General features: G+C 47.0%; 1 protein-coding gene across 2 annotated transcripts in view; it reads right to left on the reverse strand.

Moving 5' to 3' along the window:
- Positions 1-4,924: 4,924 nt before the first annotated feature.
- LOC126336293 (putative uncharacterized protein DDB_G0271606) overlaps positions 4,925-16,535 on the reverse strand; it is a 65,110-nt gene continuing 53,499 nt past the window's right edge. For both annotated transcript variants that reach the window (XM_049999826.1, XM_049999827.1), the window contains one exon: positions 4,925-7,606. In XM_049999826.1, the coding sequence (XP_049855783.1) occupies positions 7,590-7,606 (17 nt within the window). In that variant the 3' untranslated portion in view covers positions 4,925-7,589. The remainder of the gene's footprint in view (positions 7,607-16,535) is intronic.

Raw genomic sequence — 16,535 nt, forward strand, 5'->3', positions numbered from 1 at the left:
GAAATCGCTTGGAGAACCAGCATTGCACCAGTTGTGTAACATTTCATTAGTATCACGATGGATTCGGAATTTACGTGGTGCGTCCCATTTTCAACTAAATCTATAAAAAATTGCGAAACAGATACGGCACTGAATAACTTGCGGTATCCCGAAAAGCAAAATAGAATATGAAACGAGACCTACAAAGAAAACACCGCAGAAGCCATAAAGTGAGACCAGCATGCGCCCCAAAAGATGTAAGGGAGAGACTTCTTGCGTTGAAACGAAAATATTTCTTAATGACTATATTATGTAATAAAAAATTATTCGCTTCAGATATTCCTCCTCCAATGCTTTATAATTCGGTTCACACGTTTCTGGTATTTTCGGCAATGTGCACTACGATCCAGAATTCCAGTGCTGCACTGTGAACTATAGTAGCTTTCTCCTGCTGCATGAAATCGCAGTGCTATGGTGAGTCTACTGCGGATTTAGCTTTTCTGAGGTGAGTATTCTGCTGCTTAATATGAGCAGCCACATTCTAAAGCACATATTTAAATGTAACATCGTGCATTCGCAAGTCAAATGGCTCTGAGCACTATGGGACTTAACATCTGAGGTTATCAGTCCGCAAGTCATGTGAAAATTACTTTATATCCCCGGCTTGCACGTACCGTAACAGATTTTGTTGGCTTCACCAAACTACAATTCCTCATTCTTTTCTTCTGCTCCTCTTCCAAAACTAGATACAATGCAGTTTCAGTAGACGCAACCGAAGAGGAAATATGACGTCAAAAATGTTTCTCAAGAAAATCTGACGACAGTTTAATAGCCCGATTTGCGACACGTCAGATACCTTAGTCAAGGAAAATATGATGACATTTGATCACATTTCTTTGTCGAAGTAAATATGATAGTAGAACACCCGCCTAAGGCTGTGCTTTGATCACCAGTGGCCCCCTAGCAGTCAACGTGTTAATATTTAGAATTGGAAACTCGAAGGGCCGCACCTTAAGATGTCTGGAATTTTTTTTTTTTATATTGATGTACATTATTTCAGGGAGTCGTCTCGACGAAGTTTACTTCCATGGTCTCCAGTTTTAAAGATCTGCATGTCAACGCCTATCCAGACTTCAAAAGCTTTTTGGGTTCTGTCAACCCAGTGCAGAACCGTGATAGAATAATCTCGTCTTGGTCACAAGTGGGGTGAGAGAGAGAGAGAGAGAGAGAGAGAGAGAGAGAGAGAGAGAGAGAGAGAGAGAGAGAGAGAGAGAGAGAGAGTCATGTTACTGTTAAACAGCCTTTGGTCTTGTGGCACAGTCTTTGCCTCTGCACAGTCTGATAACATTCTTAGTTGAATTATGGTAGGTGATGGCCGTATCCAATGACGCTGTGTTGAATTGTAGCTGTATCCATTAGCTGCAGAAAGATTTACTATAAAAGACAGTAAGGATGAATATGATGAACTTATTGGGAGGCGCAAAAAGTATAATTTTGAACAACGCTATCTTTTTGAAGAGAAGCAGCTTGAGGTAAGATTGCAGTAATTCGCAGGTAGTTTGTCGGAATGATTGCTGTCAGCTAGTTAACGTGGTCAGAGCTGAAAGAAAGACCACTAAACTTCCCTGAGTCACGTATTAAGATATCAACTGATTAAGCTGTTTGGTTTTTAAGGAAATTCTCTGTGAACATTGCCCCCTTTTTAAATCATTGTTCACTTTGTTGGGCATTTTATTGTTCAGACCAACGTTACATGTGAAGGTAACGCGACGTTTTACTCTGTCTTTTTTAATACATACTTCATTCTAAAATCCTTGTCTTCGAATAGCATTTCATAGGAACAGTCACACTCCTCATCTCACTGTTTAAAGGAGATTTATCATTACGCCTTACAACATTGTACCGAATATTGTTTAGAAACTGTATTTAAAGAAAAAAAATCTAGCCTAGCCGCTGCCTACTTGCTGTTTGCTGTTGTGCTTTCCAGAAATCTGCAACAATGTTCCGAAGACGCGGGATATGTAGAAATTTTTATTAGGGTCTGGTAATTGTCTTTGTAATAAATGCGCAGCTGAAGTAAAACAAGCTGCACTCAGACCAGTTACAATTCAGTTCAAATTAGGTTCGTATAGTCAAAGGTTAGCACACGCGTTTTAACACAGTGTACATATTTTTGGTTATACATATATTTTTAATGGAGTTGGACTTAAATTTTGGGCAAAATTTCAGACAGAAACATACAGTGGCGAGCTTACAACATATGCAATAGTTTTACTCTTTCATGTTTACAAATTACAGATCGATTTATTGCAACAGACTTACTGATCACTTTTTTTATATCAGTAGCTACATTCAGGTCACATTATCGCATTAATAAATCGCACAGATTATAACGTATACATTAATAACATCACATATAGCTTAAATCTGTAGACCATGGAAATTTTCGTTGTATGTCGTATCAAGTACACAGTGCTTTCAGCTAGCCACTTTTGCCTAACTCAAAAACCATTCATCCTTCCAGACAATTGATCGGTGTTATGAAACTGGTGTACTATCAGATACGTACTGTTTACGCCTTACAACCTAGCCGTTGCCCTGCATAAAAAGATTTAGTTCGACTGCATGATTCATTGATGCAGCACACTGCCTGTAATCCTAACTTAATGTCTGTGACATCCACGTCGCCGATGCAGGTTCCAGGTCTCTGCTGTAATAACGCAGGTTCACACATCTGCAGTGTTTGAGGAGACGTCCTTGTATTTCCAGTGGTGACTATATCTGGATTACATGACAAATGCGACTGCCAGTCCTCCGATTAATTTGTAAGACACCATTGTTCTGTATTGCAGCTACCGAGGGTGGCGTTTTATAACCATCGATATAGCGCTAACTCATGTCTTGGCTGATCGTTTGCAACGGATGATTGATACTACTGAACATATGCGTGGTGTCTTTTTAGCCCGCCAGATAACGTGTCTGAGCTTAGCATCCTCCCTCCGAAATGAGGACTTACTCTGTCTGTCATTCATTCATTCATTAACCGCCGTCTGTTTCTGGTCCCCGTTCTTATTTACACCAAGGGACGAGTTTCCATTTGGAACACCCGCAAAATATTGAAATTCCATAGAATGAAGTGTGTCAATGTTGCCGTAGTACAATAAAAACTAAAGGAAGTAGAGGCAGGGGCGGAGGGGGGGGGGGGCGGGGCGGGGAGGGGAGAGGGAGAAGGTACAGCATATGAGAGCTATGGCACGGAACAATGGTTTGTTCTTGAGATAGGCGCCAGGTTTCACTGTGTACTTTCTGCACACTGCCGATAAACACACGGTATGGACCACAATACCTTATATTATACAGTAGCAGAAAGGTAAGGTCGAAAGTTACTGTTACAATAAATTAAGCACGAAGTGTGGAACTTTCAGAAGAACAGACAGATCTGAATATGAAACTTCCTGATAGATTAAAGCTCTGTGCCGAACTGAGAGTCGAACTCAGGACCTTTGCCTTTCGCGGGCAAGTGTTTTACCGACTGTGCTTGGTTAGCTCGAAAGGAAAAGTTCTCTAGTTCGAGTCTCACGTAGTTTTAATTAACCAGGAAGTCTCACATCAGCGCACACTGCTCTACAGAGTGAAATTTTCATTGTGGAAATTAAAATATTTTGGGGAAATTATTGCATAAATGCCTGGAAAAAGCCACCAGATGACTGCGAAAGGGTGGACTTACCATTATGTTACACACAAGATGTTAAAATATATTCTACAAGCGAATGTTTGCATCGTTACAACACCGTAATATGGGCAGAACGCACGTTTGCATCACATTAATTTCAAAAAATCAATAGGAGGAGATGGAATCAGGAAAAACGAAATAATGATTGTGAGGAAGGTATTAAATCAAGAAGTAAGACTTATACGAACGCTTAAAAACATTTTCAAAAGAAATTAGGACAATAAAAACAATTTTCTACAGGCACAGCCAAAGAATGTGTCCTATCGGACTGAAAGTAAGTCCCACATTTCGAAAAATTACATGGCAAACCCAAGTGTCCTAGGAAAGTGCATGAATATCTAGAAGAAACTGGTATAAACCAACAACTGAGACAGAACAAAAAATAGAAATAAAATAGCACAATGGAAACGTTTCAAAGACAAGAACTCCAGAATACGGGAAAGAAAATGGAAAATAAGAGAGGTGGGGGGGAGGAAGTATACAAGGTAAGGCGTATTGGAAAAATCATGAAGCTGCAATATCTTCTTGACCTTCGTCGTCAGCTGGACTGAAACGAAAGACTGGAGCTATTTTAGTGCAAACGGAGATTCCTTTTGTAAGCACGTCGTTGTCATCATATTTCCAATACACTATGCCGGTTTTCAAGTTCTTCACCCAGGTAACAGTAGTAGTAATAGTAGAGGGTTTTTTGGGCACGACAGCAAGGTCTTCAGCGCCAGCTCAGTAACATAGTGAGACGGGTGTCAAGAAAAAAACTCTTAACAGTAATATAAAACAGAACATAAAACACAGGTAACAAGCTTTGAAAATTATGTGCCTACACACCGAAGCGTGGGATGAAGCAGGGCGTCAGCAGTAAAACATGGACAACACAGGAAGAAAGTGGTAGAGGGAGCTAAAACAATGTAGCAGATAGAAGTGGCTGGCTGACCACAAGGAAAAAAGGGAGGAGTCAGCCACTCTGCAATACACTCAAACCTCCAGCCTAAACGTTTAGGCCAGAGTTCAGACACATCACAAAACTTTAAAACCCTAGACACACACGTCTCATCGTTAGCTAAAACACAAGGCAGATCCCCATCAACTTGTTATTCTGCCCTTGCATCACGGTGTAAAATGCAGTCTGTTAAAATATGCCGGACAGAGATGTGCACACCACAAGCATCACAAAACGGAGGATCCTCCCGCCGTAATAAAAAGCTATGTGTGAGAGGACAGTGCCCGATCCGAAGACGTGTGAGGGCCACTTCTTCCTGCCTGAGCAACCGGCAGGAGGAACGCAGTTTATTGGCCGTCACTGCCAGCCATTTTTCCTCCCACAACTCCAGGCACTTCCTGTGGAGTGCAGATATGACAGACTGCAAGGGAATAGGACTCTGGACCACATCCTGCTCTCTGCAGGCCTCCTTGGCATCCCGATCGGCCTGTTCATTGCCCCATATTCCTGCATGACCCGGCACCCAGCAGAGGGATACCTCCTTACCCCGCCGTTGGAGCAAGTACAGTTGGTCATATATCAGCTGGACCATCTCAGTTTGGTACAGATTCTTCCGTGATTGTAAGGCACTAAGAGAATCGGAGCAGAGAAGAAATCGATTGCCCTTAATACGATTCATCTGCTCCAGTGCCTCCAGGATCGCGAGGAGCTCCGCAGCGAAAACGGTATATTCATCAGGGAGGCGAAGCCGGGTAACAAGATCGGGGAACACCACAGAACAGCCAAGGAAATTCTCCTGTTTGGACCATCAGTGTAAACGACGGTGAAACTGTGATGCACATCTAAAAGGTTAAAAAACAGATTGGAATCTAAAATCTGGTGTGCTGTCTTTCTTAAAAGTAGTCAAATCTAAAATAAGTTTGGTCTCCGGAGGAGCCAAGGTGGAGCCAAGGTGGAAATCTGCTCCAACCGCGACGTAAAACACGAACACCACCCAGGTAACAGGGAAATGAGTCTACATTTACATACATACATCGCAAGCCACAGTACGGTGCATGGCGGAGGTTCCCCTGACCGCTACTTGTCATTTCCTTTCTCGTACCTCTGACAAATAGAGCAAGGGAAAACGACTGTCTTCATACCATAACCTATGAGCCCTTAGGCAAAATACATGTTGGCGGCAGTAAACCATTCTGCAGTCTACTTCAAATGCCAGTTCTCTACATTTTTCAATAGCGTTCGTCGAAAAGAACGTCTCCTTTCTTCCAGGGATTTCTGTTTGAGTTCACAAAGCATTTCCGTAATACGTGAGTGTCGTTCAGACCTACCGGTAACAAATCCAGCAACCCGCCTCTGAACTGCATCGATGTCAGTCCACTTCTCTGCACTATCAGAAATTACTTGTGTATACCCCGGCTGATAATCTGCGTGCAAAACAGTCCACAGGGCTTGCATGTTTTGATAACATGGGCATATCTGCGTACCGACGACTGCTACAGGAGACTGAGTTATATTTACAGCGGAAGTCCAGGAAAGTATAAAGACAAAAATGTGAAATCGTTACATCCTATGAATATTTCTCAACTACGCTGTAACTAGTCGTGTATTCTTGGAACACCGTATTAGTGGTTGTCAGATAGTGAAATGCTCTTACAAGTAAGAATATTATATTAGTTTATTCTAAATGTACAGTTAGTATTTACATTTTTATTTGTACAAACTTATCATTTGTGTTATAATGTCTGTGTGAAATTCGATGCCAATTCTACCTGCAATGGTGAGGATGTAAAATATTTACGATTTAGAGTTTTTAAAATATTTTAAAAATATTTTATATTATTTAAAATGTGTAGTGAAAGATAAAAGTGGATTGTTACGACAGTAATGTAACAATGGAATGTCATTGTTGACTACGTCTGTTTTCCGTTTGTGGAGTCTCTATAGAGAAGTCCAACTTGTCAGAACTCAGTTTCGTAAAGTGTGACAAAAATTTGAAATCTGTACCAGGAACGAATATTGTAGAGTTCAGTGAACTGAGAGACATCGATCTGAAAGTCTATTTAACAAACTTTATAGTACCATTACGCTGTGTACCCTATCTATGGATTGAAACAGAGTTGAAATGCAAAAAGTTACACTTGGGTATTACTTCTGGCTGGCTGTTACAACATATTGTTGTACACTTATACTACGAAATTATAATACAATTTAAACTATGAATCGCGGTTTCATACGTGCCCTATGCGTCGGACATACCTGGCAGAGGCAAAAACCTTTCATTTCACTGAAGTCTTTCAGCCAATCTTGCTCAAAAAGTTACCTTTATTAGATGGAATCCAGTTACAAGGGAGGAATTACCTCGTTGATACAGACAGGAATACGAAGATAGTGGCAAATCACTGTGTATTTGAAGACAGCTAGTGTGTCCCAAACTGGACAGCTGATATCCCTGACCACGTCATCCCACTGCACAGTGGTTGTGCAGTTATGTCAGGCAAGGAGTGGCTGTGTTTGTATTGTGGAGCACTGCTTCGAGAGAAAGCTACGAGTCATGTGAGTAGCGTGCACTTACAAGCACTACCACATCATTATACCTTATTTGTCATTCGTTCTGGGAACTTATAATACATTGTACTGCAGCGAGGCTTATTTTACAGTTCAGTGACACTCCAAAATAGACAAATCACAGTTGTCGGAGTCGTCCATATGGCAGCTGACGGGGGCTGGTAGATTAAAAGCCATCACCATTTCCGCCACGCAGGCACTCTTTTGCTTAAGGCACACAAAAATATAACAGTAAGGATAAAAGCGATAGTCCCTGTCTATACATAAACACGTTTTGTGACGAACTGTGACAGCGACGACCGCAGAGCGCGCTCCGCACGTGGGTATCACTTGTCCGCCGCAGGAAACAGCCTCCGCAGCGCTCTCCAGCCTGGCTCAGCGGCGGCGGGAACCTGCAGGCAGACAGGTGACGTCAGCGGCGAACAGCCGTCAGAGCGCAGTACCACGGCCACATGTTACATCAGGCTTATCTCAACTGTAACTAGCAACGTTTAATACCGTGTATCAGATACTACAGTTCTCAACACGGTCGCGTATTTGACAGCACAGTATTGTTTGCCTTTTATCTAATACTATAATAGAAGTTTGCACCCTAAAATTTTGGCAAATAACACGTAGACATTCATAACTTTATAATGTTCAACTTCAGTCTCACGATTAATAAAGAAACTGAACAGTTGATCAACAGTAATTACAACTATGTTACGTCACATACATGTCTAATGAAAATACACTGAGAAGCAGTGTAAGTGTGGATATCACTACTTCGATTGTGAGCACACGTGGTGTAAAAAGAACCGAAAAGATAATCAAATTATTAAAGAATTCGTAATCATATATAATGACGAAACAAAGCTTTAAAACTTATAGTTATGAAAATTTATCATCCTTCGATTACTTATAGCTTATTCGGAAGTTTAAATTGTCAGAACTATTATGCTGAGGTAAAATTCAAGTATTAAAGATATAAACTGCGTATCTCAGATAGAAATTCTAAAACAATTCTAACATTGATACTGACATCCTACTCGGATTTTTCTAACGCTAAAAGAATATACAACACATGAAAAGACATTTTCAAAGAAAAGTAAACATTAAATGGTAATTCTAGTTAGACGAGTATCAACATATCTGATTTATTGTTTTTAATAGATCACGGAAATTGTCGCGTCAAAGTTATAGCCATTGATGATTTCAAAGAAGGAGAAATATTGCATTAATAACTATAGAACTCTTCGACAAACTATTGAAAGTTAGTAGCCTGCATTAAGACATTAAAATCAAAATTGGAATAGACTTTGGACCGAGTGCCCCATGACGTGCTCTCACAACTGTACTTGTTTTTTGGGCGTAAAAGTAACTCAGGTCATAGGTGTACGCCATAACCTTAGAACACCAGTAAGTGAAAGTAGTTAGAGGCGACTATACCTTAAGCCGAATCGACAGAATGAAACAGCTAAAAACAACGACTTCGTTTGGAAAAATGTCCACAACATACGCCGTAGAAGCTGCGGAGGTCCGTAGCCAAGATTAAATGTCCTTCGCCATACTGCTACAACGGATAAAAAGTGAAGCTAGGGTGACAGCCCGCGCGTCTTTCGCTAAAACGGCCGATAACTCAGACGTCAAACATCCGAGAGTATGTCAGCCAAGCAGCTCGGAGAAGTTTAATTGCAAGAGCTTGTATCTGCAAAGAGAAGATGCAGAAGAGGGTGCTGGAGATGCCTGGGTGGAAGACAGTCCATAATAGCATTAATGGTTATAGCAAAGAGGACTACGCTCAGGGAGGAGCCTTGAGGCACGCCTTCCTCCTGCATAAAGGTATCCAACAAGGCCAAACTCACACATACCTTGAAAACTGCGTCGTTTAAAAATTTCTAAAGGAATGGGGCAGGCGACATCAGAAGCCCCACATGGACAGAGTACAGAGGATACCAGTAATCCAACAAGTCTCATAGACTTTCTCCAAATAAGAACAACAGCGCTGCGGTCTGATATTTCCGCAGAAAACCTTTCAGAATGTAGCTTGACAAAGTTACAAAATGGTCAACTGCAGAAAAGCGCACACGAAATTAACACTGTGCAGTGGTTGGCAGATTCCGAGATTCAAGCCACCACACATGAATCATATGTTACATACCTTACAAACGCAGCTGGTGAGAGAAATGGGGCAGTAGCTAGAAGGAAGGTATTTGACCGGGCTTAGGTATGGGTATGGCAGTGACTTCATGCCAGTGCTGGAAATGTGCCATCTTCACAAACGCGGTTCTACGTACAAAGGAGAAAGTGCTTACCAGCAAAAGAAAGGTGCTGCAACATTTGAATGTGAACGTCCGGCCCTGGGTTGGAAGATCGGGATGAGATGAGAGCATTGTCAAGCTCCATCATAGTAAAAGCGTCGTTTTGGCATTCACAATTCTGAATGTTTCCGAGGGTGGAATGTTATTGGGTGGAGTTCGAAATCTTCATAAAATAGATGCCGAAGTTGTTGAGATAGCAATAGAATCCACAACGACGTCTGCTACTGTCAGGCCAGAAATCGAGGAATGAACCAAAGTACCAGAGAGCCGATGGAGGTTGCCCCCACAAGAATAAAGAGGTAGTAAAACTATAAGAGGACATCCAGCTAGCTTTTCTGCTACCACGAAGAATGCTAGAACACTGTGCACGCAACTTTTTTTTTGTGGTTTTAGGGCGCACAACTACAATGGTCATTAGCGCCCTGACTAAGGAATGCACCGCGAGGCACAAGGTTAAAACAGCAACTAAAAGGGACAACACTATAAAAGACGTATTAACAGGCATATGATTAAAAAACTACCGCATAATCAAACGCCCTTAGACAGGTGTGTCAAGTTGATAAAACGAAGAACGCGAGCAGCAGCTACTGGGTCATCCGCTAAAATGGCATCCAGAGTACATGGCAGGCTAAGATCAAGACGCAGCGTAGTAAAATCCGGACAAGACGTTAAAATATGGCGGACCGTCAGCAATTGCCCACATGGACGGAACGGCGCCGGCGCTGCCATCAGCAGATGGCGATGGCTGAACTGGGAGTGTCCAATTCGTAGCCGGGCCAAAACGTCCTCCTCCCGCCGAGATGGACGTGAGGAAGACGTCCAAGCTACGGGAAGAGGTTTCAAGGCCAGAAGCTTGTTGTCCCTAAGTGCAGCCCAATCGGCATGCCATAGCGATATAATGCGCCGACAAATGACCGTGCTACAATCTGATGAAGGGACACAACAAGAAGCCGTCCGAGGCTGGAGGACTGCAGCCTTGGCATCTGCAGATTCGTTCCCAGGGATACCGACATGGCCAGGAACCCACATAAAGCTAACTGGAGACCCATCGTATACCAGCCGCTGAAGAGAGAGTTGGATACGGTGCACGAAAGGGTGAACTGGTTGGTTGGTTGGGTGTGGGATTGAAGGGACCAGACTGCCAAGGTCATCGGTCCCTTGTTCCACGATAAAATCACACGAAATAAAAATTGTCAGTCGTTAAAAACGGAGAACTGAGACAAGGGACGACACAATACAAGAAAGACAGACAAAGACCAGACAAACGGAACTAAAATCACACCGAGTGTGAAGGTGGTTGGCCGACCATGAAAATAAGGAAAAGCCAACCACCAAATGACATTAAAACCCACAGTTTAAAACCACAGGCCAAAGGCCCAAGTCAATACAGGAAATAAAAGGACAAACACTCAAATCATACGATAAAAACCCCCTGCCCGAATAAAACTCAACACGAGGTCCGCCATAGCAACGTCATCACATAAAATGGCAGGGAGGGTATCAGGCAGCGCAAACGTCTGCCTGAGTCCTGTTAAAAGCGGGCAGTCCACCAAAATGTGGACCACCGTCAGAGCTGCCCTGCAGCGACATAGCGGTGGGTCCTCCCGGCGCAACAAATGGCCGTGCGTCAGCCACGTGTGGCCAACGCGCAGCCGGCAGAGGACGACAGAGTCCTTCCGAGAGGCCCGCAAGGAGGAGCGCCACACACCGGTCGTCTCCTTCACCGCCCGAAGTTTGTTGGGTGTGGGCAGGGTGCGCCACCCGTCACCCCAGGCACCAAGCACTTTCTGGCGCAAAAGCGACAGGAGATCACACTCCATAAGGCCGAGTTCCAGAGCCGGTGAACTCACTGCCTGTTTAGCCAGCGTGTCAACCCGCTCATTGCCCGGGATGCCGACATGACCTGGGTTCCAAACAAAGACCACGGAGCGGCCGCAACGGGCAAGAGCATGGAGCGACTCGTGGATGGCCATCACCAGACGGGAACGAGGAAAGCACTGGTCAAGAGCTCGTAAACCACTCAGGGAGTCACTACAGATGACAAAGGACTCACCTGAGCGGGAGCGGATATACTCTAGGGCGCGATAGATGGCAACCAACTCGGCAGTGTATACACTGTTCCCGGGTGCCAGCGACCGTTGCTCACAATGATCCTCTAGAGTAAGAGCGTAACCAGTGCGACCAGAGACCATCGAACCGTCGGTATAGGCCACGGCAGATCCGGGAAACTCGGCAAGTAGAGAAACAAAGAGGCGGCGGAGGGCCGGAGGAGGGACCGAGTCTTTCGGACCCTGTGCCAAATCCAGCCGAATGCATGGTCAGCGCACACACCAAGGGGGTAGACGGAGATTGGCCCGGAAAACAGGCGGGAGAGGAAAAAACTCAATCCCACACAGTAGAGCCCGGATGCGAACCGCGATCGTACACCCTGACCAGGGCCGCCTGTCTGGAAGATAGACGATCGAGTGCGGGAACAGGAGACGGTAGTTGGGATGCCCTGGCAAGCTACAAACGTGGGCAGCGTAAGCGGCCAGAAGTCGGTCGCACCGGATCTGCAATGGAGGAACACCAGCCTCCACAAGTAAGCTGTCAACAGGGCTTGTCCGAAATGCTCCTGTGGCGAGTCGGATCCCGCAGTGATGGATGGGATCCTGCAATTGCAATGCTGATGGCGATGCCGAACCATAAGCCACACACCCATAATCAAGGCGGGACTGGATCAGCGCTTGATACAGCCGGAGAAGGGTGGACCGATCGGCGCCCCATCCGGTGTGGCTAAGGCAACGGAGAGCGTTTAAATGCCGCCAGCATGTTTGTTTAAGCTGCCTAATATGAGGCAGCCAAGTCAACCGGGCATCAAATACCAGTCCCAAGAACCGATGCGTCTCTACCACAGCAAGAGGTTCACAGTCAAGGTAAAGGCGTGGCTCAGGGTGAACCGTGCGACGCCGGCAGAAATGCATAACGCAGGTCTTAGCGGCCGAAAACTGGAAGCCGTGCGCTACAGCCCACGACTGCGCCTTGCGGATAGCGCCCTGCAGCTGGCGCTCAGCAACTGCAATGCCAGCGGAGCTGTAGTAGAGGCAGAAGTCGTCTGCATACAACGAAGCTGCGACGGACGATCCCACCGCCTCAGCGAGCCCATTGATCACAATTAAAAACAGGGAGTCACTGAGGACAGACCTCTGTGGGACCCCGTTCTCCTGGACCCGGGAGGAACTATGGGACGCAGCAACTTGCACGCGGAAGGAACGAGACGACAGAAAATTCTGAATAAAAATCGGGAGCGGGCCCCTAAGACCCCACCCATGAAGGTGGCCGGGATGTGATATCGACAAGTCGTATCTTACACCTTCCGCATGTCTAAGAAGATGGCAACCAGATGTTGGCGGCGTGCAAAGGCTGCACGGACGGCAGATTCTAGGGAGACCAGATTATCGACGGCAGAGCGGCCTTTACGGAACCCACCCTGAGATGGAGCCAGAAGGCCTCGAGACTCGAGGAGCCAACTCAACCTCCGGCTCACCATACGTTCTAGCAACTTGCAAAGAACGTTGGTGAGGCTTATGGGGCGGTAGCTGTCCACCTCCAGCGGGTTCTTGCCAGGTTTCAACACGGGGAGGACGATGCTTTCTCGCCATTGAGACGGGAACACACCCCAACCCAGATGCGGTTGAAAACATCTAGGAGGCGTCACTGGCAATTCACAGAGAGGTGTTTCAGCGTCTGGCTGTGGATGCGGTCTGGCCCAGGAGCCGTATCAGGGCAAGCAGATAGGGCACTCTGGAATTCCCAGTCGCTGAAAGGAGCATTGTACGACTGTGCATGGCGCGTGTGAAAGGAAAGCCTCCAACTTTCCAACCGCTCTTTCCGAGAGCGGAAGGCCAGTGGGTAATTCGTAGATGCGGAACACTGAGCAAAATGCGCTGCTAACCGGTCCGCAATCGTGTCGGAGTCAGTACACACCACTCCATTCAGCGAAAGCCCAGGGACAGAGACAGGCGGCCGATAGCCATGGAGTCGCCTAATCTTAGCCCAAACCTGCGATGCAGAGGTACGGACGCCAATGGTGGAAACATACCGTTCCCAGCACTCCTGCTTCCGTTGGCGAATAAGGCGTCGGGCACGGGCACGGAGCTGTTTAAAAACGATGAGGTTCTCCAAGGACGGGTGCCGCTTATGGCGTTGAAGAGCCCGCCGGCGATCTCTAATCGCCTCTGCGATCTCGGGAGCCCACCAAGGCACAGTCCTCCTCCGAGGGGACCCGGATGAACAGGGAATCGCAGATGCCGCCGCAGAAACGATGCCGGTGGTGACCGACTGAACCACCGCATCAATGGTGTCAGGGGAAGGAGGTGCGATAGTGGCGAGAGAGGAGAACAAGCCCCAATCAGCCTTATTCAGAGCCCATCTGGAGGGGCGTTCAGAAGAGTGACGCTGTGGTAGTGACAGAAAGATGGGGAAATGGTCACTACCACATAAGTCGTCATGGACACTCCAGTGGATGGATGGTGAAAGTCCGGGGCTGCAGATAGAAAGGTCGATGGCCGAAAATGTGCCATGGACGACGCTGAAATGTGTCGGCTCTCCCGTGTTTAAGAGGCAGAGGTCAAGCTGCGAGAGAAGAGTCTTGACATCTCTACCCCGGCCAGTAATCGCCGCGCTACCCCACAGGGGGTTATGGGCGTTAAGGTCGCCCAGTAACACAAAAAGGAGGAGGCAGTTGTGCTATCAATGCAGCCAACACATGACGCGAGACATCACCATCTGGCGGAAGATACAAACTGCAGACAGTAATAGGCTGAGGCGTCCACATCCTTACAGCGACAGCCTCTAAAGGTGTGTGAAGAGGTACACATTCGTTGTAGACAGAGTTAAGGATGTAGACGCAGACTCCACCAGATACCCTCTCATAAGCTGCCCGGTTCTTGTAATAACCCCGATACCCACGTAGGGCAGGGGTCCGCATTGCCGGAAAACAAGTTTCCTGTAGGGCAATGCAGAGGAAAGGGTGACTGCTGATGAGTTGGCGAAGCTCAGCAAGGTGGTGGAAGAAAGCGCTGCAGTTCCACTGGAGTATCGCTTTGTCCATGTCCGAAAAAGGCGTGAAGGGGCCGAGGAGGCAGATCACGCCACTGGGTCACCTGCTGCCACCGATGGAGGACCAGTACAATCTGCTTCCATGGTGTCTGAGGGTCCGGCGAGATCCAGGTCCGCAGCGGACGCCCGGATCTCCACCTTATCCTCGGACGCAGAGCCTGTAGGAAGCAGTGGGGTGGATGCCATTGCGTGGTCCTTGGCCTTAGAGGTCTTATTCTTCGTGTTGTCTCTGGTCCTTGGGTTTCATTGGCTGGGAGGGCTCCAGCGAGTCAGCCTCCGGGACGGAGGAGGACCGGGAAGCCCTGCGACCAGCCGCTGGTCTGCTTTTCTTCCATTGGCTGACGTCACCCTTCCCAGAGGCGGAAACCTGGGAAGGAAGGGACCCAAGGGACCCTTTCCATGCTATTCGAGCCGGGGAAGTTTGAGCCTTCCCCAGCTTAGAAGTGGGGACTGATGTTCCCGATGGTTGGGGGTTGCTGCTCCTGAGGCATGTAGCGCAGGAGCAGCAGGGAGTGAAGTGCCCCCCACCATCAAGGGGGCAGGTGTAGCATTCCGGCTCTGAGAGGTGGCAGTCTGAGGGAGAGCTAATGGGGCCACAACAGTAGTAGCCGCGGCGTAAGAGGCAGTCATTCGAACAGGATGGAGGCGTTCGAACTTCCGCCTGGCCTCAGTGTATGTCAGGCGGTCCAGGGTCTTATACTCCATGATTTTGCGCTCTTTCTGGAAGATCCTGCAGTCCGGCGAGCAAGGCGAGTGGTGCTCTCCACAGTGTACACAGATGGGAGGCGGAGCACATGGAGTATTGGGATGTGATGGGCGACCACAATCTCGACATGCGAGGCTGGAAGTTCAGTGGGAAGACATATGCCCGAACTTCCAGCACTTAAAGCACCGCATCGAGGGAGGGATATATGGCTTGACGTCACAACGATAGACCATCACCTTGACCTTCTCAGGTAAAGTATCACTCTCGAAGGCCAAGATGAAGGCATCGGTGGCAACCTGCTTATCCCTTGGACCACGATGTACGCGCCAGACGAAGTGAACACCTCGCCGCTCTAAATTGGCGCGAAGCTCGTCATCGGACTGCAATAGAAGGTCCCGATGGAATATTATGCCCTGGACCATATTAAGACTCTTATGGGGCGTGATTGTAACCGGAACATCCCCCAGCTTGTTACAATCGAGTAATTGGCGGGACTGGGCGGAGGACGCCGATTTGATCAAAACCGAGCCCGAGCGCATTTTGGACAAGCCCTCCACCTCCCCGAACTTGTCCTCTAAGTGCTCGTCGAAGAACTGAGGCTTCGTGGATGTAAAGGATTCACCATCAGCTCTCGTACACACCAGGTAGCGGGGCGAGTATGGTTCGCTGGCATCCTTAGCCTTTCGTTCCTCCCATGGTGTAGCCAGGGAGGGGAACGATTTGGGGTCATATGTAGTTACGTTGTATTGAGCCCTGGAACGCTTAGAGACTGCTGGCGGCCAGTCATCTACTCCTTGGCATACGTGGGGAGTTAACTGCGCTGGCATCAGCAGAGCGATCCCTGTGCAGTCAGGAGGCTACAACCAACAGGGTACATGGCGGCCCCACCACAACGGACTGGCTACCGTGCTGGATTTCAGGTGATGTAGTCCAATATCGTCATTGGCGCATAAAGCGACACAGTATAGCAGACTGCAATAAACTGCACCCAAGAACAAATCCACGCCCAAGAGATGGTAGGTGAGTGGGACTGCTAAGCGATGACGACAAACCTGGCTAGAGATGGTAATGCATGATGGACACATCGCTCCTTGTAAGGCGCCCTTCCCCAATCGGCTCGCTCTTCGGAAAATTTAGAAGGATGGAGGTCAAACCCGTTAGGGGACCATCTCACAAGGCCAAAACGTTTGAGACTCCTTGTACTCGCCTCTTACG

This window comes from Schistocerca gregaria, chromosome 2 (genome assembly GCF_023897955.1).
Source record: "Schistocerca gregaria isolate iqSchGreg1 chromosome 2, iqSchGreg1.2, whole genome shotgun sequence".
Classification (NCBI taxonomy): domain Eukaryota; kingdom Metazoa; phylum Arthropoda; class Insecta; order Orthoptera; family Acrididae; genus Schistocerca; species Schistocerca gregaria.